This window comes from Acyrthosiphon pisum, chromosome A2 (assembly GCF_005508785.2).
Source record: "Acyrthosiphon pisum isolate AL4f chromosome A2, pea_aphid_22Mar2018_4r6ur, whole genome shotgun sequence".
NCBI lineage: Eukaryota > Metazoa > Arthropoda > Insecta > Hemiptera > Aphididae > Acyrthosiphon > Acyrthosiphon pisum.
The window spans coordinates 8,873,654-8,895,234 of NC_042495.1; the positions used below are offsets into that span (position 1 = coordinate 8,873,654).

At 30.2% G+C, this 21,581-nt stretch overlaps 3 protein-coding genes across 8 annotated transcripts; 1 reads left to right on the forward strand and 2 right to left on the reverse strand.

Moving 5' to 3' along the window:
* Positions 1-6,454: 6,454 nt before the first annotated feature.
* On the reverse strand, positions 6,455-8,121 carry LOC100572994 (probable beta-mannosidase). Its single transcript, XM_003247590.4, has 2 exons — positions 7,171-8,121; positions 6,455-6,657 (listed from the first exon to the last, which is right to left on the reverse strand). Exons 1-2 carry the CDS (start codon positions 7,289-7,291, stop codon positions 6,479-6,481), a joined length of 300 nt encoding a protein of 99 aa, XP_003247638.1. The 5' UTR covers positions 7,292-8,121; the 3' UTR covers positions 6,455-6,478.
* Positions 8,122-8,154: 33 nt separating this feature from the next.
* Positions 8,155-14,267, forward strand: LOC100159768 (protein HEXIM). 3 transcript variants are annotated; one of them, XR_511151.2, is made up of 6 exons: positions 8,155-8,633; positions 9,899-10,314; positions 10,524-10,848; positions 12,475-12,560; positions 13,085-13,201; positions 13,707-14,267. XR_511151.2 is itself a non-coding variant. In XM_029490926.1 (4 exons), exons 1-3 carry the CDS (start codon positions 8,373-8,375, stop codon positions 10,828-10,830), a joined length of 984 nt encoding a protein of 327 aa, XP_029346786.1. In that variant the 5' UTR covers positions 8,155-8,372; the 3' UTR covers positions 10,831-10,848; positions 12,475-12,673. The 3 variants fall into 3 exon arrangements, 2 of the variants coding, with proteins under 2 accessions (XP_029346786.1, XP_001948945.1); XM_029490926.1 differs by lacking the exons at positions 13,085-13,201; positions 13,707-14,267 and having other exon boundaries at positions 12,475-12,673; XM_001948910.4 differs by lacking the exons at positions 12,475-12,560; positions 13,085-13,201; positions 13,707-14,267 and having other exon boundaries at positions 10,524-11,366.
* LOC100572874 lies at positions 11,376-19,994 on the reverse strand. 4 transcript variants are annotated; one of them, XM_003247589.4, is made up of 8 exons: positions 19,590-19,777; positions 19,196-19,284; positions 17,870-17,970; positions 17,380-17,492; positions 15,079-15,194; positions 14,751-14,988; positions 14,477-14,624; positions 11,376-11,860 (listed from the first exon to the last, which is right to left on the reverse strand). In XM_003247589.4, exons 2-8 carry the CDS (start codon positions 19,279-19,281, stop codon positions 11,676-11,678), a joined length of 987 nt encoding a protein of 328 aa, XP_003247637.1. In that variant the 5' UTR covers positions 19,282-19,284; positions 19,590-19,777; the 3' UTR covers positions 11,376-11,675. The 4 variants fall into 4 exon arrangements, with proteins under 4 accessions (XP_003247637.1, XP_029346785.1, XP_016663607.1 ...); XM_029490925.1 differs by having other exon boundaries at positions 11,422-11,860; positions 19,392-19,994; XM_016808118.2 differs by having other exon boundaries at positions 11,422-11,860; positions 19,196-19,292; positions 19,375-19,994.
* Between the last annotated feature and the right edge of the window lie 1,587 nt (positions 19,995-21,581).

The window sequence follows — 21,581 nt, forward strand, 5'->3', positions numbered from 1 at the left end:
ATGCGGGTATCACGTCCTCTTAAGACTGCATTAGAGTGAGATATAGTAAATAATAAAATAATCTTGAATGTCATAGTGCGAACGATAAACTGGAACCTATAAATAAATTTGTTAAAAAATGTCATAGTGCGGATAACCTGACGGGTGCTAATAGTTTACGTGCTCATAATAATAGTTGAGGTGCCCGTTTCCAACGTACATCAATCACCTATGTAGGTATTGTATATTATTCACAGATTTCTCTTAATAAACCTTACCGTTATTGACAATGTAATGTAGTTGCACGTCAATATGAAATAGTATGACTATTGACTATGTTATTACTTATTATATTAAGAACTGTCAACTGTGCATTGTTTAACATTGGTAAGTAAATTGCATGCAGCTTACACAATCACACCTATATTATCGTTTAATAGTGCGTTTATTCAAATTCTGATTTTTGGAATACAGGGCCGGATGCCCGGATTAACTCATTAGGAACTGTCAAATATTGTCACAGTGGCACAGTGCATATACGAGAACAGGGCCAATACGCGGCTAACAAATAACAGCTGTAGGTCGTAGGTGGTAGGTGTGCCCAGCCTATAACCTTCATGCTTACAAACCAAAACAAAAATCATTAATAAACAGAATTAAAGTTATTATAAAAATCAAGAAACTCGATCTGATTCATTCTATAGGTACATGACAAGTGTACATCGTCAATAAGGAGTACACTGTAATGGATGTATTACATTTAATTGTATATAAAACAATTCTGAGCGGACTGAGAAGTGAATCAGTATAATATGTCTAAGGATATTTTATTATACATTTATGATTCATATTGCTATTAGTAATTTATATTTCAATTAGTATAATTATTAGTAGTAGTTCAATTAGTTAGATCTTAGATACATTTTTTCAAAAAAAAATCTAATAGGTCCCACTTAAGATATATTATTATAACTTGTAACATTATTTAATATAACATTACTATCTGTAGTTAACTTATGTATACCCTATTACCGTTTAACGTTGTATAATACAGAATACAGATGCGTGGTATAAATATCATAAATTAATATAAATATTTTTAAAATGTTGTTGAATATACTAAAAATAATATGTACGCAGTAACGAAAAGTCCCCCACAAACAATATTTTTGAATTACAATTTACAGCAGATAGATACTTTTTCCCGACAATAGATAAACAGGTTTTATTAATAATAATTTGGGGAGGGAGAAATACTATACTTTATTGATATTAATGTTTTGATAGTTTGAGACACCATTTGCCTAGGGCCTCCGAATAACTTAATCCGGCACTGCTCCCATGTAATAAAAAATAAGCAGTACGTATACTTGGTATATTTAAAAATTTTAAAAATCAGAAATTGAACGAATGAACACAGTTAAAGGAAAACATGGGTGAATCACTTAGTACAGGCTTGTAAAATTCAAGCTAAAGTCGACTGTGCGCGGCTGTATGAAACGTAAATAAATATTATGTCGGTCGTGGCCTGCGCTTTGCATGAGCGCAGAGCGATGCATGGTTATACACTTATACCATAGTACGACAAGACTATAATAATAGTACACTCTTTCGGCCACTTTTGGAGACGGCGCTGCAGCATCGTTTCAATGTTTGAAATCGACGTTCAGGACGCGTAAGCGCCTTAAACGCGTTCGCCCCTTCGCCGTTCACTGTTCACTACTAGTCACTGATGGTAGTCAGTACCGATCAGTGCGTCGCATCATGTCAGGGATCCGTCTCCAGCATTTCATTGTACCAATATTATATAATATTATACGCTGACGGTCGCTGATGCGTTGTTTGAAATTGTTGATGTTTTTAGAAACTCCCATATCCCATGAGCCACACCATCACCATACACTCGCACACCCTGATTTTTTTTTATCTACAATTGGCCTTGGCGTCATTGATACTATGGCTTTACCACCTTGGCCTTCAGTTTGCCAATCTTTAATTGTGTATTTTCCCTTTTGGCTTTTGTTTGATATCCTAATTCCAAATATAGCTATTAATCAAGGTGTATCAATACACCTTGCTATTAATCAAATGTATGTGATCAAAAATTTAAAAATAATAAAAGCTGAATGATAAGGCACCTACCTAAAATTTGAATATTTTATATTTAATTTATTAATTTATATGTTATGTACGAACACTAAGTATGTTTTTATAATAATAACAATTCTATAATGAAAACACGAGAGACGTTTTTTTTAACGATTAACTTGATGGTGAGGGGGGGATTGGCCTCTTAAATTATTTGCCCACCCTTAAAAAAATGAAATGACGGCCCTGGATAGTGCACTAGTAGTTAGTACCTAATTACTAATTAGTATCCATCCAGTGGCGGACTATATGCCGGCGGGAAATCAGGACAATTCTCGGTGGGCAGCGTACTGTTATTTATTATAATTAATGATCATAATATAGGCATTCCTGTTTTATGGCTGTAGAGAAAAATATATTGAATAATATTGATGTTGAAGACATTAATGACGTTGTTAAAAATAAAAGTGATCTAAATTTTATTAGAAAAAAACTATGTACATTTTTTTAAATTTAATATTATATTCTGTTTTAATTAGGTGTACAGTATGAGTCATTATGTTCAGTAAATACTAATTTAAGAGAAACATATTCAATACCTACAATTTCAAAATAAACATGAATTTATACCATGAAAAAAAATCACTAAATATCTCAACGACGATTTTAAACAAATTTGAGTTGCGAATTTTTTTCAGTAGATGCATAATTTATTAATGTACTCTGGTACTCGTAATCACGAATTAAGATATACCTAGGTATATATTAATTCGTGCTCGTAATAATAATAATAATGTTCCACCACAGTTTTATTCAATTTGTGGTTACACTGGCAGTACAGGAAGATTGTTGTTTACGTATATTTTATTTTTGAAGTATACAATGTTTCTAAAACGTTATTGTTAATTAATATTTGTATGTCTTATAATATTATACTTTGTTAAAAATATGTGTACACTGTATGCGATAACGAAATCAAATCCGAGGAGCGAGGACTCGTTTAAAATATAAATAGTCGTAGGACGTAGGTATATGAATTCGGTGTCCATTAGAATATTGTGAGATGCATAGAATATAGATAAAGAAGTATGCACAATTGCAACGACTACGCCTATAGTCACTACGGACGCTACGGTATTGTGGCTGAGGCACGGGTGTCTGGTGGCCGGTGGGGATATAACAACCGTATGATATCCCCACCTTTTGTGTAACACAAATTTCTGATCACTCCGTATATTATACGGCAAAAACAAAACTACTTTTTTTTTGTAGACAAACGACAATTATAATTGATGCGATAAATCAAGGCAATTAACTACTAATGTCGTGTAGAAAAATTATCGCTTGTAACTTTGGAACTTTTTATAACAGTTGACCTGTATGATAGAATATTAACGAGTATTGAGTTTTCGACCAATTTTTGACTCAAGTTTAAAAGTTAGGTATTCTCATTCGTAGATGGTTATTATTTATTAAAATAATAATTCAATTTCTTCTTTAAACACTTGTAAGTTGTAAAGTCTATAGTATATTATTATTTATTATACTCTATAATAATATACAGTCAACTCGCGATATAACGAATATCGATATAACGAAAATCTTGATATAACGAATAAAACTACCGGTCCCTTGAAAATATCGCGGTATAATATAATTTCGATGTAACGAACTTTCGATATAACGAATTTTTTTCTCGGTCCCTTGAAATTCGTTATATCGCGAGTTGACTGTAATTATGGTGTAAATCATTCTGCGATTATGGTAATAATAATACTACATACTATATGCGTCAAATACCGTCAATGGCCGATAGTCGATACGTGTGATATTATAGTTATATAGTAGTTGTACAATGTACATATAGGTGCATTATACATAATACATATTATTAGGTAGGTACTTGCATTTAAATAAGTTTAACACCAAAAATCCTTGTATACAATTATTATAGTGAAACAAGTGAAATAATTAGTTTACTTAATAACGAGTTTCACCGTTTTACGGTACATTATTGTAATTCGAATGACCATAATATTATCTAAAAGATGGTTTAGCAATTTTTATTCTTCAGTATTAAACTTGTATTATATACAAAATAAAACAATTTTAAAATGACTAACAACCGCATTGGCGAAGCAGGGGTCTGGCTAAGTCCTTCTAAATATAAAATAAACACACTCATTCCCCAAAACTCGCACTGTAATACAACTGTAGCCTGTAAGTCCTCATTAGTTATTATTATGAATAGAGCATCTACCTGCAATGTATTTTATATTTCTTCATAAAATATATTAATCAATAATCAAACCTATATATAACCTATATTTAAACTGTATATATTATTCGAGGACATATTACTTTCAAGCCAGTAAAATTCTATTCTTTTTAGCATACATTATATTTTATTCGTGTGGATAATAAAGCTTAAACAATAGAGTCGGGCTTCAGCCCCTCCCAAACAATTTTATAAGGTTCCGATTAAGCTGTATAAAAGTATTTTAAGAGGATGTCAGAGCGCTGTTTGTTTTTTTCTCTCTGGCCCGAGATTAAAAAAAAAATTTTTATTACTCATACATATTATCGATTATAATATTTTTGACGGTAGGCATATCGATTTGTCTAAAAATTGTCTCAAGCAGTTTAATATTCATTTAAATGTACAAAATGTTTTTTGTAATTTTATTGTCTAATATAAATTCAAATAATAATAAAATATAAAACGTATATGTTAATTCCTAAAAAATATTAAGCATTATAATTTTTGTTATAGGTAATTTCTCTCTAAATTTACTTAAAAATTACGGATGTTACACCGACATTTGTTGTCTCTGTTGTACAAATGAGTAACATTATACCAAATTTTACGCTCAGCAGTTATAGGTTAAAATTGTACAACTTAAAATACTCATAGCTCGCTTTAAAATTAAAATATAATAAAAAGCCTATGACGTTATTAATATATAATATATATGTATACCTAGATAATAAGCTTACCTTTAAATTACCTAAGAGGTCAATTCACTCTAATTTTTAAACTAACAGACCCAAACGTATTTGCTGAGCGTCAAATTTGTTATGTTACGCGCTTATAATGCGGAGACGACAAATGTCGGTGTAACGTTCTCTTAAGCCTACCTTTAGCTACTTAATTAATTATCCATGTTTTAGTTATAATAATAAATTGATAGTACCTATAAATATCGAATACAAATGCAATGGAATAATATGAATCAATATAAATTTCAATAAATAATTTCAAATAATCGGGTTCGGGTTTATTAGCCAAATACATTATATAATTATCTAATATTGATTATTGTCTATTGATAATTATTTATCAACATACACAATTTCAGTTATACAAATAAAATACACAACTGCAGTAACGGAGAGGGGAGGTAAAAGTACAAGTTTACTGCAAAAGTTTCAATGATTTTTCACGGCTCGGAGTTGAACTGTATATAATTTATAATTTTATATGCTCCCTTATTCCCCTGGCAGGTATATCATACCAGATATTATTATATTAAAATTACACTATTACATAAGTGTTTTGTTTTTTAAATAATTCTTACAATAAATTATTATATTTAAATTCACAATATTATTAGGTACCTATAAGTATGTATAAATGTATTTATTATATAATATTCTATACACCAGGGGTGTCTAAACGGTCGATTTCTGCAAAGTCGATCCCCTTTGTTAGAATGCATTATTATAAATTTAGTAACCCCCGCCCTAATATATCCCAGTGACCTGCACTGTCGACAATAGTTGCATGTATTTTTATGGCAAAATATATATTATTCACGGTAGATCTTTACCGAAAAAAATTTGACTACTCCTGTTATATACATTTTACTATATTATAATGAATAACAACATTATATACAGACTAGATATACTTGACCGATTATATACCTAATTGCTAAATTAATATAATGTACTGCAGTATGTACACTGTACAGAGGCGGCAGCACTACGGCTTACAAATATCTCAAGTATCATAGGTACCTAAATTATACCTTCTTATATAAATTGCCACTTGTCACTATATTAGAACATAATATTAGCCATTATGTACCGACTATAAACTATATACAGGGGTTAAAGTGGGAAAAAATTTCAGAGGGGGCTAATGTCTCCATATAGTTTTAAGCGTTTCATATATACATTTTATGTATAATGTCTAATGTATAAAATCCTAATTTGTTAAAGGGGACGCTTTTAAACCGCCATCAGAGGTAAGGGGACTGAGTCTTCCTGCGTCCCCCCACTTTAACCCCTGACTGTATACTAAATAAATATGAGTATTAATAAACTATATTAGTGTGTAGGTTGTAGGACTATATAGGTACATACGTATTATATATGTACATAATTAGGCCCGCGCATTCAGACGAAATTATTTGTGAACGGGTCCTGCTCCCTCACCTTTAAAAGTCGCGGAGTAAATCCAATCGTCCTCGGATACCCATCGGTATGCTACGTCGTTGTACCGGCGTAACGGATCTTCGTTCAGTACGCCGTTGGATCGCAAGTCGGCGAACACTCCGCCGGGCACACGGCCTGTTCCAAAGACACCTGAAAACATGGCGGTGTATTGTGTATATATAATATATAGCCATATAGGTACAACAATGTATAATTAATAAAATATTATAATAAGTAATAACACATTAGGTATACTCGTCTTTCAGATAGGTCGCGACTCGCGAGTATGCGTATAGGTGTAATATAATATTTTACAGTGTGCTGCATGACATGTATTAGTATATTGATCCCATAATGAACCAAAATATTTTTTATTGTTTTCAAAAAATACATTCGGATATTCGGATGCCTAGGTAGTTGTGGATCTGAATTATATAACAGTGCAAAAATATCGATTGTAAATCACTCAGCACGGTTGTGATTTGTGGTGACGGAAAAAACCGTCGTTCAAATTGAAAAAAAAAGTCGAAAGTAGAAAAGTGTCAGTTAATTGTCGATGAAAGAGGGATGGGGAGAGGGGGGGGGCGAACGAAGTACCTAAATATAATAGTCAAAAGTTTACAATTATTATTAAGGTCCCGTGTCGACCATTTCATCACTCACTGGTATTCCTGTTAGCGAAGCGCCAGTGAGACGAGTCCAATGACAACTCGAATACCGTGCTGGACGTGGCCGACGAGCACAGGAGGAACAGCGCTGCAATCATTTCTTCTACGACTCGCATGATTCCAGCGAGCACGGTGCCGTATGCGTACCGGTTCACCAGCAAAAGTCGTACTGAATACTGATAGACGATAGTGTCAGAGGCCAGAGCCCGAGTGTCGGAGTGTGATGGTCACTCTAATCGTTCGGACTCTGTCCGCAACTAGGTGCCGTCTCCCGTGTTCATACACGACACGAGTGTAATCTTAACATTAATGTTATAAACATAACGTAGTCGTATAGCTAGGTATACAGCGAACACTACGACGTTGCTTATTATTTAAACGCCTTTAAACGACTGCTTTTCAGTTTACATCGTATAGGTAGTGCCTATTAGGTACGTCAGCAGCAGCTGATGTGCGTACAATGTTGTACTGTTTGTATTATTGTATTCAATGTACGATTTTACGGGTATAATATTATACTAATAACACAGAATAAATGAAATGCTAATAATACGAACAAAAATCCTCGTATTCGGGTATAATACTACTCTAAACAAATCTAGAACATTACGACATAATACACGACGCGTATACAATTAATTATTGTAATACAGTGTTCTGTACACCAGTCCGCCAATGTATTAATAATATTGTAGCGTTCCATCCGGTACCTGTACGGCTGTACAACTATTATACAATATTATAATTTTAAAAAACAATATACAATTATTATTATTCCTGGTTATTTGTTATTATTATAAGATCGTCGCGTTGTTATTATTGTATATTATTATTATTAGTATACAGCGTTTGCGTACGTGCCGCAGTACCACGCATGCTCCCCGGTCGGAACGTGACCCCTCTACCCACCGCCGAACGACTCCACGGCTGACGACCGAACGCGAACCGTCCAGCGCCACCGACTGGCAGACGGCAGTCGAAGTTTGACTGCTTTGGCTTGCGGACGTGCGTTCACCGTTCCTACGACTACGCCCCCCAATCGATAACGACACCGTTCGTTTTCGTTTGCCAATTCGAACGTAAACCGTTCGCGTTACAAACGTCTAATCCGTTTCCAGCCGATTCCTACTATCCACGACCGTTCCGAAAGACCTGGGAGACGCGCGACCAGGACAACAAAAACAACAACAAACAACAATGGAAGAAGACCAAAATGGCGTCGCCGCCGCAGTCGTCGGGCGGCCGCCAAACAGCGAAACCTGCGGAATGATCGTCAACCACGGTGGTGGCGGGGACGGGCCGACGGCTACAGCGGCGGCTGCGGCCGCAGCGCCACCGACACCAGCACTCCCAGCGGCGGCGGCAACAGCGTTCGGAGCCCCGGCGCGCCCAGCGCCACGGTACGGCGCCCATCTCAACTGCAACAATAACAATTCGGTCATCAAAGGGCAGCTAAAGGTACATGTCGTCCATAACTATAAACTAAGTAACCGACTTTTCCCCCATGCTTTATAATCCTCAAAGGCTACACCAGGTTTTCTGATTTTCTTTGTTCCCTCGATGGCTTTATGACGAAGAGCAAACGTCTCTAAGAAAATGTCGGCGGACGTGACGTGTACTAGGCTATTTATTTAATAATATAGATTTCATCGAGTAAATATCTTCGGCCTTTGATGAGTTTTTATTTTTTTACGAATTCACGGCATATCGGGTTCCAACCGTCGCTAAATAATATAAAAAATTAATATAATATATTTGCGTACTTACGCCACAGTTTAATGTGAGTGCTGTCCGTGTGGAATGAAAATATGAAATGCGCTAACCAGTGTGCCAAGGACGACCACTATTATAGACCGATTATAAAACATGTTTTTTTTCTTCGATTATTATTGTTGTTGTTGGTTTACAATTCCAGTGCCTTATGGCTTAAAAGTATTGCGTCGTAATCAACTCTGCTGTCTAGTTGACTTTTAGATAACTTGTTCTTCAACAGTTTGCGATCTGTAGATATTTCGGGAATTTTTCCATTAAAATAAAAAAATCATCGATTTTTTGATAATACCTACCCTATTATTACCTATTCACGATTTGAGGTAATCGTGTGTTGAACTAGATAGTTTATTTGGAGGAGGGGAAGTTATAAAAATAACATTCAGGACTTCATAATCTTTATCGAATTATAAGAAATAAACATATAAGTTTGAAAAATACCTTTCGAATTCTGACTATCATTTATCTTAGTACATTTGGCACTCAACAAAAATATATTACTTACCTACCTCAACATAAGATTCTTGTGGTTCTGTTGCATTGTTTATTTACATTTCAATTTCCTGAACATATGAATAACCCTAGAAATACAATCAATGCCGCAACTAGGCTTTGTGGGGCCCTAGTGCAAATTTTATTGTGGGGGCCCTCTTAAAGGCATTTTGTCTTTTGGGGGGCCCCACTTAAGTGGAAAGAAGGCCCATTTGGGGGTGCTACGAACCCCCAGTCCCCCCGCTAGTTACGGCACTGTAAGCAATGTATGCTTATGTTGCAGCAATATAAAAATGAAGAATTAAAATTTTTTTATCATATTTAATGTCCTAAAATGTACCTAATTTTATATTGAATTATATCCACCCTAAATATCCAGATTGAAAGATCAACTCTTTATGAATCAATAGTTAGTACTAAGTTTTTTTTCATCGTTTTAAAACTAATACAATATTTTATAGGGTCCCGGTACTCTAGATCACAGAAATAGACGTACGCGTCGTGGTAAGCGTAAAAGCAGGAAGCAAACACCATACATGAAGGATGGAAGATTATATCGAGACAAAGCTGTGGCTCCCAACAACACTAATCAGTTTTTAATGGATGATCATAATGATGGACCAGACATAGATAAAAAACTGTTAGCACGGTACAGCAATGAAAATGGGCGTACAAGAAATTCAAGTTACACTAGTGTCGAATCTGAAGGTGATCAGTATTCTTCATCATCAGATGATGGTACTTCAATACAAAAGGAGTTTATCGATACCTACAGACTTGTTCAAGAAGAAGAATTGGCGGTGTTAACTAAAAACGAACTCGTTCAGCGAGTGATCGAGCTTGAAGAAAAAATACAAATGCAAGAGTCTAATAAGAGGTAAAAAAAAAAAATTGCATGTAAAATAATATTTTATTTAATACCAATAATCACTAGTTAACTATAATAGTTGTATAATATTATTTTATGTCATTTAAATTGTTTACAGGTTTTTTTAATGGAAATATATTTTGTGTTAAAAAATTATAATTTACAAATATATAGGAAAATATAAAACATAAATAAGTAATTATTTTTATTTAATATAGGTTTAAAAAAAATACGGTTACATATTTAAATGGCACACCTAAAGAAGAAGATGAAGATAATTCTATTGATATAGAAGAATATAGAGCATTGCAAGTACAGAATAGAGAATTGATAACGCAAAACAAACTGCTGCAAGCCGAAATTGATGCTCTTAAACAAATAAAAAGCAAGATAAGAAATAATGATTCAGATAGCTCTATAGATAGTGAAAGTTCATCAGACTCCAGTAGCTCTTCCAGTTCATCAGATGGACAAGAAATAGAAATGAAGTTCTTATTACGGAGTACTGCTGGAACAGACGATTGATCAGTCAAGTACCAAAATGTAAATGCTTTTTCCTTGTAAATATAAGTATAAATATATCTATATATATTTTTTTTTTAAGAACAGCTTCTGATAATACTTTTTGTTAATATTAAGTTTTACCCATTCTCCAACAAATGACTATTTGGTTATTTTTTGGAACTCATTGTATTTTAATTTACCGGTATGTTACATAATTTTTTTTTTTTATTTTGTGTAATTCCGGTAATGATCTCGAGTATTATAAATAATTTATGCTGAATACTTTGGTTTTACCATTATAAATCATCAGAAACGTAAACCCTTTTAAATTTATTATATATGTATAATTTTTTTTAAATAAATAATTCCAAAAGAAAAATCCTTTAATAATAAATCGATTTTTACCTATTTAAAATATAAAATGTTTAATCTCAAAACATCCCATGTCTTGTACAGGTATGGCGGCAATGTTGCGATATATGCGTTGTACTTTTGTTTTTTTTTTTGTTTTTTTTTATGTAAGGTTTAAAATAAAAAAATGTCTAGAACTGTTACAACACAAGTAGTTAAAATTTCACTGGGTTTTATTTTATTTACACATTTGTATTGAAACTATAGCAATAGCATAATACCAGCTCAATCTTGGTATACTACTTGTAACCCAATATTATCTTGGCTTTATTAAATATATGCTATTTTTAAATTAAAAATATATAAATATATACTTATAACATCACTTTGAATAAAACAAATAAAAATCATTAAATTGGTACAGAAAAAATAAATAAGTTACTGTTAGGACATAAAATCAGGAGTTACAATTTTAAAATCACTTATAAAAATGGCAAAAAGTTTTAAAATAAATATTAATGTTCTGGAGCGTCAACCATCAGATACCAAAATTTGCACAACAAATCGTCTTTCACCTGCTGCTCTTTAATGGTATCTTCTTTATTAACCATTAAAATAAAACAAGCTTCTAAATAATGCCTTGTTTTGAAATAGCTTCTAGTTAGTAGTTCTAACAATTCTGTCATCTCCAAAGTAGTATCTATAAATAAATAACATAAGTAAATTAAATTTGCTTATACTTTTTACATTATACAAAGCATGGCAATAGTTTAGAAGTCAATAATACCCACATTTATTATTAAAGGAAATTTTAAAAGATTTTATGAGTACAACATTTAGGCATGTTATGTCATCCGTAAATCTAATAAAGTAAGTAAAACAATCTTATCCAAAAAAATTCTCATTAATTGAATCTCAAATAATAGATGTTAATTATGTAATATAGAGGTTGAATATGGCTATGTACATCCAAAACATAATATTATATGAAGTGTATACTGCCAATATATGTCTATGTTAATTTAGTTCTAACATATTGTACAGCATTTTCACATTGATTTATAAATTATATTATTTTTGTTATAATAAAACTACACGGAAATTCCTAAGCAAATTTCAGTTTTAGAAAAAGATTGATTTGATAGGATACCTTGTAGATTTTATTATTATATAAATATTTTAAAGAAGTTTAAATATCATTTTTTTGATAAAAAAAAATAGTACATAGTATATACAATTGAAATACATATTATATAATATGTTAGTAATAAAAATGTATATGCAATTTGTGTGATCTGTTATATTATGTTTCAGAATGTTTAATGTGAACTGTGAAGTTTGGCAGTGATCACTGTAATATGGAATTTAGTGATAACTTGTACCTAACATATAACCACCAGGTAATTCATTTGTGAAGTACCTAAGTAATACTGTAGTATTATTATGTAATAAATATTAAGCACTACACCACATATAATATACCTAAATGAACTGGGTATTATTTTGTATAGAAATAAAATTCCTTCAATCATATACGGTAAAAATATTAACTTTTCTCATTTGTATAAAAATGTATTAAAACATATGTATTAAGACTCTTGCTGATGAAAGTAAGCATTTAATCCTGTCATTTGTACATTGTTTTTAAATGAATTTAATATTTTGAATAATTACATAATATTGAATTAGTTGTACGGTTTCTACAAATTTGTATTAATATATAAAAGATTTTTTAGATGGCTTTTTGGTTGTATAAAAATAGAGATGATTTTAATGAAGGTTAGTCCACTAACTTACTAGTTACTAAATTAAAAAAGGAGCATTTAAATTGCCTAAGTGAAGTAATATTTCAATAATATTCCATTATGAACTAATGTACTGAACATAGACCATGATAATAAAAAAAATATTAATTTTTTTTTAGATTAAACATCTGCAAAAAAATGACAGCAACTGGTGTATATTGACGTCAGAAACAAATTGTTTGCAGAATAGACAACATAGTTGGTACAGAGACAAATTGTTCTATTGATAGTGAATAGTAAGTTGTTCTGCTAAAATACAACTTAAAAATAATTCTCAATTAGTAGTTTTTATTACTAAAAAAAAAATCATTTAAACATGAATATTATATTAGTCAACAATTAATTTAGTTATAAAAATAATGAATTTGGTACACATAAATTAGCAAATTTATGGAAGTTGCCCTAGTTTATTTGTATATTTAATCATTTGTATTGCAAAGTTTGCAACATTTTTAATTATAAATATGTATTTCTTTTGAAAATAATAATTTACATAAAAGCCTAATGGAAAAAAACAGATTTATCTACTAATTTTAATCCAACTTTCATTATTGGGAAAATTACAGACTCAAGTTAGAAAAGCTCACTCTGTGAGCAGGCTTAAATAGAAATTTAACCTTTCCAATTATTTATGACAAGCACCTGTATCCTAAAGTTTAATATAACAATAAACAACAATACAATTTTAGGTTGAATATGTAAGATACTATTTAACTAATCAATTTATATAATTTATCACAGGTCTTTAGACTAAGGTTTCAACTAATGTGTGATGACTTCATGAGGCAAAAAACTGTATTGATGATTCTGAAGTTTTTCCAAAGGCCAGAACGTGTGGTCAAATATCTCCAGGAATTCACTATTACTGAATACATAACTATTATCTACAGATAAATACATTTTATTTGTGAATGATAATTATTTCTCAACCATACATCTGAATTAAAAAAAAAATATATGTAGGAAGTTTTAAATTTCAACAATAAGTATTTTTTTTTTTAACAAGGTTCATAGTGATGAAATCTGAATTAAAATGATTGAAATTTATTTTTTAATTGTATTACTTATATTATTATTTATCATGTTGTATTTTTATTATTTGACAAATATCTCATATTAAGTCAACCAAATTTATAATAAAATCTTACAATTTTTTTTTTTGTAAGACACAAAATCACATTTTTAATATTTGCTCTACCACCAATGAAAACAATATGGAGTCAACAAAATGTATACTGGCATTATTAAGGTATTGTAAACTGTAAACATTTACTTAAATTATATACAAATTGTTAAATGTTATTTTTTTTTAGATTGAAATCTATTTTTTTGAATACCTACAAAAATTCCATATAATTTGGAAAACCAGCATCCAATGTTTATTGATTCCTGATGGCACGATACTTTTGTAACTTTTATTTAATCCATTCCATATAAGTATATAACAACTTACATAATTACTTACTTAACAACCAGAAAATAACTAAATATTAGAATTAAGGTTGACTTACTACATGGTGACAAGTCATACATCTTTGGATTAGTACTCATCTTTTGTAATAGGCTTTTCCATGATTCTAATGTTTCCATAATATCTTTAAAAACAGATATATTTTGATTGGATAGTATGCATTTCAATAAAACCAATATTTGCATTGCCTGAATTGAGTAATAATTGTAATTAATATTTAATTTTTACAAATAACATTAAAAATGATGATGAAAAAATAATATATTGAGTTGATTATATTTATTTATTTAAAACGTGCATTAATAATATTTTACCATTAAATAGTCATCCCGGATTGTAAGATAAATTCGTTCTGTTTCTGTCACAGATTGTCCAAATCCCATTATTCTATTACAAGTATCTAACACACCTAAATCAACTTTCTCCATATAATGTTTGTAATATAACCACATATGTAAGTAAATTTGTTGTATTTCAGATCGTAGCTCAGAAGAATGTTCAATAATTAAACATAGTTTCCATTTTGAATCTTTTATAGGTGCTTTCATGATCCTAAGACAATTACATATTTTGTTAATGCAGATTCATATACAGGATTAGAATATAACAGAATAAATATATTAATAAAAATAATAAATTTACTCAAAACATATTTTGTAAAATGGTAAAATTTCGGATGAGCATTTGTTTACTGTTGAGTTGTTAATGGAATGTTCTTGGAATGAATCAGGTTTCTTGTGTATAACTTTCGGGCAGAGCTTTAAAATAAAAAATTTTTGTTTATTTTTAAGTGTATTTATATCTCAAGAAGTACTGTTTCTGTTAATTTATAATTACGTATACAAGGGTTGTAGATTGGTAACATAATAATATTTATAAATTTGTAATAATTATTCAACATATTGAACTATTGTATTTTCATGCTTATAGACTATTGATTTTTCTTATTGTCTGTGTTCTTTTGCACACGTGAGCCATAAAGTATTGTTTGTAACCTTGCCAGTTGAAGTATGACAAGTTGTAATGCTCCCTACACCTACAGTTTTAGGTTGCAACACTCGTGGTCTTACAGGCCTCTCAGTTAAGGGTGTGTGAAAAGTTGGCATAGTGGAGGGGGGAATGTTAAATAAGTTTAGACTTTAACTAAGATAACAGGTAAGCGAAATGCTGACTTATCAGGAGTTTAACAAGTCCAAGCAACAAATTCTGAATTCATGCACAATCATTCTTGACTTGTTAATGTATTAGGAAGGTTCCAAAAAAAGGTCGCCCGATGAAGTCAAAAAAATGTTGTTAGTAATAACTAGGGATGAGAAGTGAGCACAAAATTTGTTTCATGTAATAACAATTTAAAAAAATTAAACTTTTAGGGCATATTTTGACATTTACCCAATTTTTCTATTTTAAGGACTTATTTTTGATGTTTTATTTGCATATTTCACCTTTTAGTGCATTTTTGATGTTTTATTAGGAATTTTTGAAATATATATATACTATTGTGTTATAAGAAATAATATATTTTTATTGTTTTGATTAATATTAAAATAAATTAATAGATAAGTTATACTTATAGGTATAATCGGTTTTCCCAAAGATGACCTTAAATCAATAATCGGTGAAATAAAAAACGTATACCAAGATATGACCATTGACATTATACTTTTCATTTCTAGTAATAACTAAGAGATAGCATGAATCTTCCAAGCTTTCACAATCGCTTTATAACATAATGTTAAAGTTCATTGAAATATGTCTTACTTTTCAATATTGACACAGACAAGAAGAGTGGCGCACACTCAAAAATAAATAGGTGTAGCATATTGAATCAGTTGCCTCTATATTGGCTAATGACTAATGACTATTGACTATAATCATACAATAGTTTATTTTCAATATTTTTATACGTAGTAGAATTTTTATGATGTAAATATTTTGGAGCCAGGGGGTCCAGCCACCCACCTACCAAAAAAAATCAGGGCTGGCAGCTGCTACCCTTGAACCCTTCAATGTGCGCCACTGGACGTGATCATCAATAAAACATTAACTAAAGAACTAGTACACTAATTAATATTAAGTTATACACAAATAAACAAATTTGTATCTTCGGCTTCTATAGGCCATTAAGGCCCATCACTGCTACTCACAGCGTCCTCTATTCTTCTTTATCATTTACCAATTTTTCGGCCTTATAAACCCCAAGTACCCGGAAAATCTGGTTGTGTTTATCTATTCACCTTTTCTTCGGCCTGCCCAGAAGTCTCTTACCTTCTGGTTTTCAGTTCAGTGTATCCTTCATTATGTCACTCAATTTCCATACGTGTTCCAGTCAACTCATTTTTCTTTCCAAGTGATTGTATAATATTTTCTTCCCCCAAAAGTTTACAAATTTGTATATCTAACTAAATTTACCAGGAGTATAATTTTATTCATAAAGGGTCCGGCATAGATACAGCATTTCTGGCCCGAATTTATATCCCTATCCATCCCTGAATATATATAGTGTTTTAAGCTAAAAAGGTCATAATTTTAAACATTAAAGTTTTATTGGTAAAATTGTATATTTTCCCAATGGAGTTCCATACACTTTTTTTAGTAATAAATAAATTTATTTATGTTTGGGTTTTGAAGTACATTCTACATAAGAATAAGTTTAAATCATTTAATTATGAATGAAATTTTTTTTTATCAATTTCTTGTTATTTTTATAGTGTATCATTTCAATGAAGAAAATCTAACTTTTTTTATAATCTTTTTTTTATTTATCTAAATAATCCTTCTTATTGTATCTATAAAATCTCCACTGAAATTAGCCAATAAGTTTTAGTATAAAAGAAGGTTATAATCTATATTTAAAATTATGAATGTTTTTTAAAAGATAATTATAATATTGAGATTTAATCATAAAGTTTGACATAAAAAAATTAATCAAATTAATAGATTTACCAGAGCTTCTTTCTTATCTAAGAAATTACTTAGTACAATAGTTTCATTGCTCATCATCATTAATTGCTCGTAGTAAGATATTTGCTCTTCATTTGGTAGCTCAAATTCAGGAACTAGAAAACAATAATTAAATTATAGTAGTCAACTTATAGTTATCAAAATAAATTATATGTTAGTGAAAATTAAAGTAGATAAATTACATTTTTTAATCACAAAAATGATCTATTAAATCATACATATTTTAGAATTATCTTAACAAATTTAATTGAAAATGAAAATCAACTAAAATATGTTGCTTTAATATGAAACTGAAAGTATTCACAGTAATTGCACAGTATTTACAACAAAAACTGTTTTTTCTTAAATATGAGCCATTAATAATCTTAATCTGTTAAACCTTAATTTTTTTTTAACTAAGAACTGTAAATAGATTATACAAAATTGATGGTTCATGGTTCCATAGTTATAAATAATAATTGATGAAAGTTACCATTTATAGGATAGCTTATGTTGAGAACATTTCTTCGAGGATCATACACTTCAGATTGCATACACAAGTAAGGATTTTTATCACTTCGTAACTCAACTCCACTAAATATTAAGAACATAAAATAACTAAGTTAAAAATAAAATATTTAATTGATACTGAAAAGAATGTACCTATAATAATATATCGTTTAGTTTAAAGGTTATTAATACATCCCGGATTTTATACATATAAATTTAAAATATAAATGCCACCTTAATTACTGTAGATGAACTTTTTACTTTTTCAAATATCCATATTTTTGTTAACATACTCTTGTTCCTCTAAAAGGACTAAATCTTCAATCAAACAATAATCCTTATTCATAATTTTCAAATTTAACAATTTTTCTTCAAAATTTTCCATACACATATTGTTAGATTATATATTGTGAATATATTATATGCTAATTGTATTACTGAGGATAAATGAAACCGAGATGAACATTTCATAGATGGTGGACAGTAATAAATAACTTTTTTTTTCTTTTGTGTAACCAATATTACAAACCGAAATTAAAGGGCATTTGAAAATACGATCTTTATATAAGTACCAAAAATCAGAATTTGAAAAAATGTATTCTTAAATCAAAAATGGGGGTGAGCATGTTTGTGTACACTTATATAACATAACTATTAGCCTAAATGACAAAATATAAAACAATACAGAAAATTATATTTAATATCTAATCATAATAACATTGCAACTCTATATACTTATTATAAATCACAAAAAATATTCAATTTTCATGAGCTGAAATAAAATTCATGTGTGAGCCAATAGCCTAAGCCATATAGTGAAGGAATTATGAAGCTACAAACACTCCAGAGCTTTGAACAACATATTGATATAAGTCTTAATTAAAAAGATTCAGTAATTTTTGAGTCTAAGGTGGACTTGGAGAGAAATATTTATTTATAAATAGGTATATTGGTTTGCACTGAACTAATACAACATTTAACTGTATTACAATTTACAATTTATACCTATATATTTTCTATTAGGTAAAAGTAACTATTTCTAAGTGACCAATTATTTTTTAAAGCAGGAAATTAATTGAACTTATAATATTGCATAATTATAAATTATAACCAATATTAAATAGTTAGTAATATACTAATATCATACATAAAGCGAGAATAGAAATCTGAATATCATATCTTAAAGTTCCTAATTAGGTAGGTATTTAACACATTCTTCATTCTTCTAAAAAGAAGTAGGTACCTAGTATTTTATTAGGTACCTGCTAATAAAAATATAATAAAATAAGCAAGCAAATATAGTAAATACCGTGAATATGCATAAGCTGGTAGTCCTTCTCTTAAATTTTTCTTCCTTCCGTCCCTGTCGAATTGTGGTTTGTAATTTGCATACATTTTCTACAATCCCGCAAACATCAAAATTACATATTATAATACTTTGTTAAAATGGAAAATAAATAGTATCATATGCTAACGAATTGCACTCACAAAAACAAAGTAGGTACCTATATCGTTGACGTTGTACCTACAAGTACAATGTATGAACCTAACCTACCCAGAAACTAATGGAATTATCGTTAAACGTATGACGTAGCGACGTTACAATAATAATATTATGAATATCGTTGTAGGTTATAGTTGTGTGTCGAAGATCGACAGATTTAGTTGACAAAACGAGATTCGAAATACGGAAAAGTACCTACTGTACTGCAATGTTTGACGACGAGACAACTCCACGGTAATTATAATAATTGGACATCAACGAACGACGGACCGAGTGGACGGCTCAAGCTTTAGACAGTCCTGGAATTCGAAACTAGGAGAAGCGAACGGGACGTCGCGGAACCGCGGGTGTCGGAGAACTGTGGTCGTAACTCGTGTGTGGACAATGTACACGTGTGGATGAAGTTATCGGTCATTAGAAATGTGTATTTTTGTTTTATAGTGTTCGAGTGTTATCGCGTTGGATTCCAAATTTAACGTTTGCCATAAAAATAGGTACGCATTAAAATGCAGTCTCTACTATCTTGATTGGAGAACTACCTAGTACAGTGGTTCCTGGTAATGTAGGTAGATTAAGTACGTATTATTTAACTGAAGCAGCAGCTATTAAATTACGTACAAGTATTATAACATATTATTTATATTTAATAAAATTTTATAATATTAAATATTGACTTTTCGTTGTTTTTCTCACAACTCTTAACGCTTAACGATCAGTTTTACCAATTGATTTCTAAGACACGCGAAATTCCTATTTTCACCCAAATAATTTAATTTGCATTTTGGACGATAAATATAGGTAGAATCTAAGACCGTGGTTATAATATTATTTTTATGGTTTCGTTATATTATTATACTATTAACTACGTGTCTATGAATATATATATACCTATTATATTATTATACGTATTATACAGTAATAGTTGTAGCACAGACTATATGAAACATTTTCATATAGTCTGTGGTTATAGTTTATAACTTATATTATTATTAGTTATACTGTTATAGTTGTAGAAATTAAAATTCAAATGTTTTAACTTATAAGTACAATGCGGCTGCGCCAATTCACCAAAACTGTAAAGCTAGTACGTATTTTCTTAAAAGCATCAGACGACAGGAAATTACTATAGAGAATTTAAATTAACGAATCATAATTATTATGAAGTTTCAAGAAATCAAGAATATTAAAAAGTGATTTTCTAAATCAAAGAAAGATTATACCATCGAACAGAAACTAAAATTGTAACAGAGTTTACGGTCCTCAATACTAATAAATAAATTATTCAAAATTAAATCACGAAAGAAAGTGGAAAAATAGTTACCTACTCTGAAGGATTTATCTAACATTCATATTTCGTACTACCGCAGGCTATAGCCTGTAAGCTGAATCAAGCTAATTTAATTTAGTGATTTTCAGCATTTATATTTCTACAACTCTTATTTTTTAGGAAAAATTTATTCATAGAATGATTTATAGTTATAGTTGTTTGAACTGAAATAAAGAGCAAATACAACTGATAGGAATATCGACATATAAGACCAATAATGTGAACATATGTGACATATTTGGATTTAATTGCAATGGTGGATGTAAAACGGCGATTTTTAGCGAGCAGAATTTTATGATATATAATAATATATTCATATAATATACATATGTGTAGACATGTAGTGGCGCCGTGGCGTTAGGCGTGTTTACAATGATTTTAAGGAGCGGCAGCTCAATCGAAATTGTAAGGGTGGGTAGTAAATAGCTAAATATGCAGTCCTGTAAAGAATACTTTTAAAAAGTACTTGAGTAAATACTCAAATACATTTTTTTTTAAGTATTTAAGATACTACTCAAATACTTTAATTGTATAGTATTTCAAATACCACTCAAATACTCTGAAAAAGTATTTGGAATACTTTTCAAATACTTCTGGTTTTTAAAGTGGGTTTCTAACTATCGTAATATAAACACATAGGTAGTAGGTTGTCTAATAGTTAGCTAATAGTTTAAAGGGAATATTGTTATTCAATAACTATTTTCAGAAATCTGGTTTTCACAAACCTTCAGTCTTCAGCTAACACAGAAATACAGAATACTAAATAAAACTATTAATCTATTATTTTAGTTGACAATAATATTTTTCCAACCAATTATTTAAAATAAAATTAAAATGCTCGATATAAAAAACCAAAGTATTCAA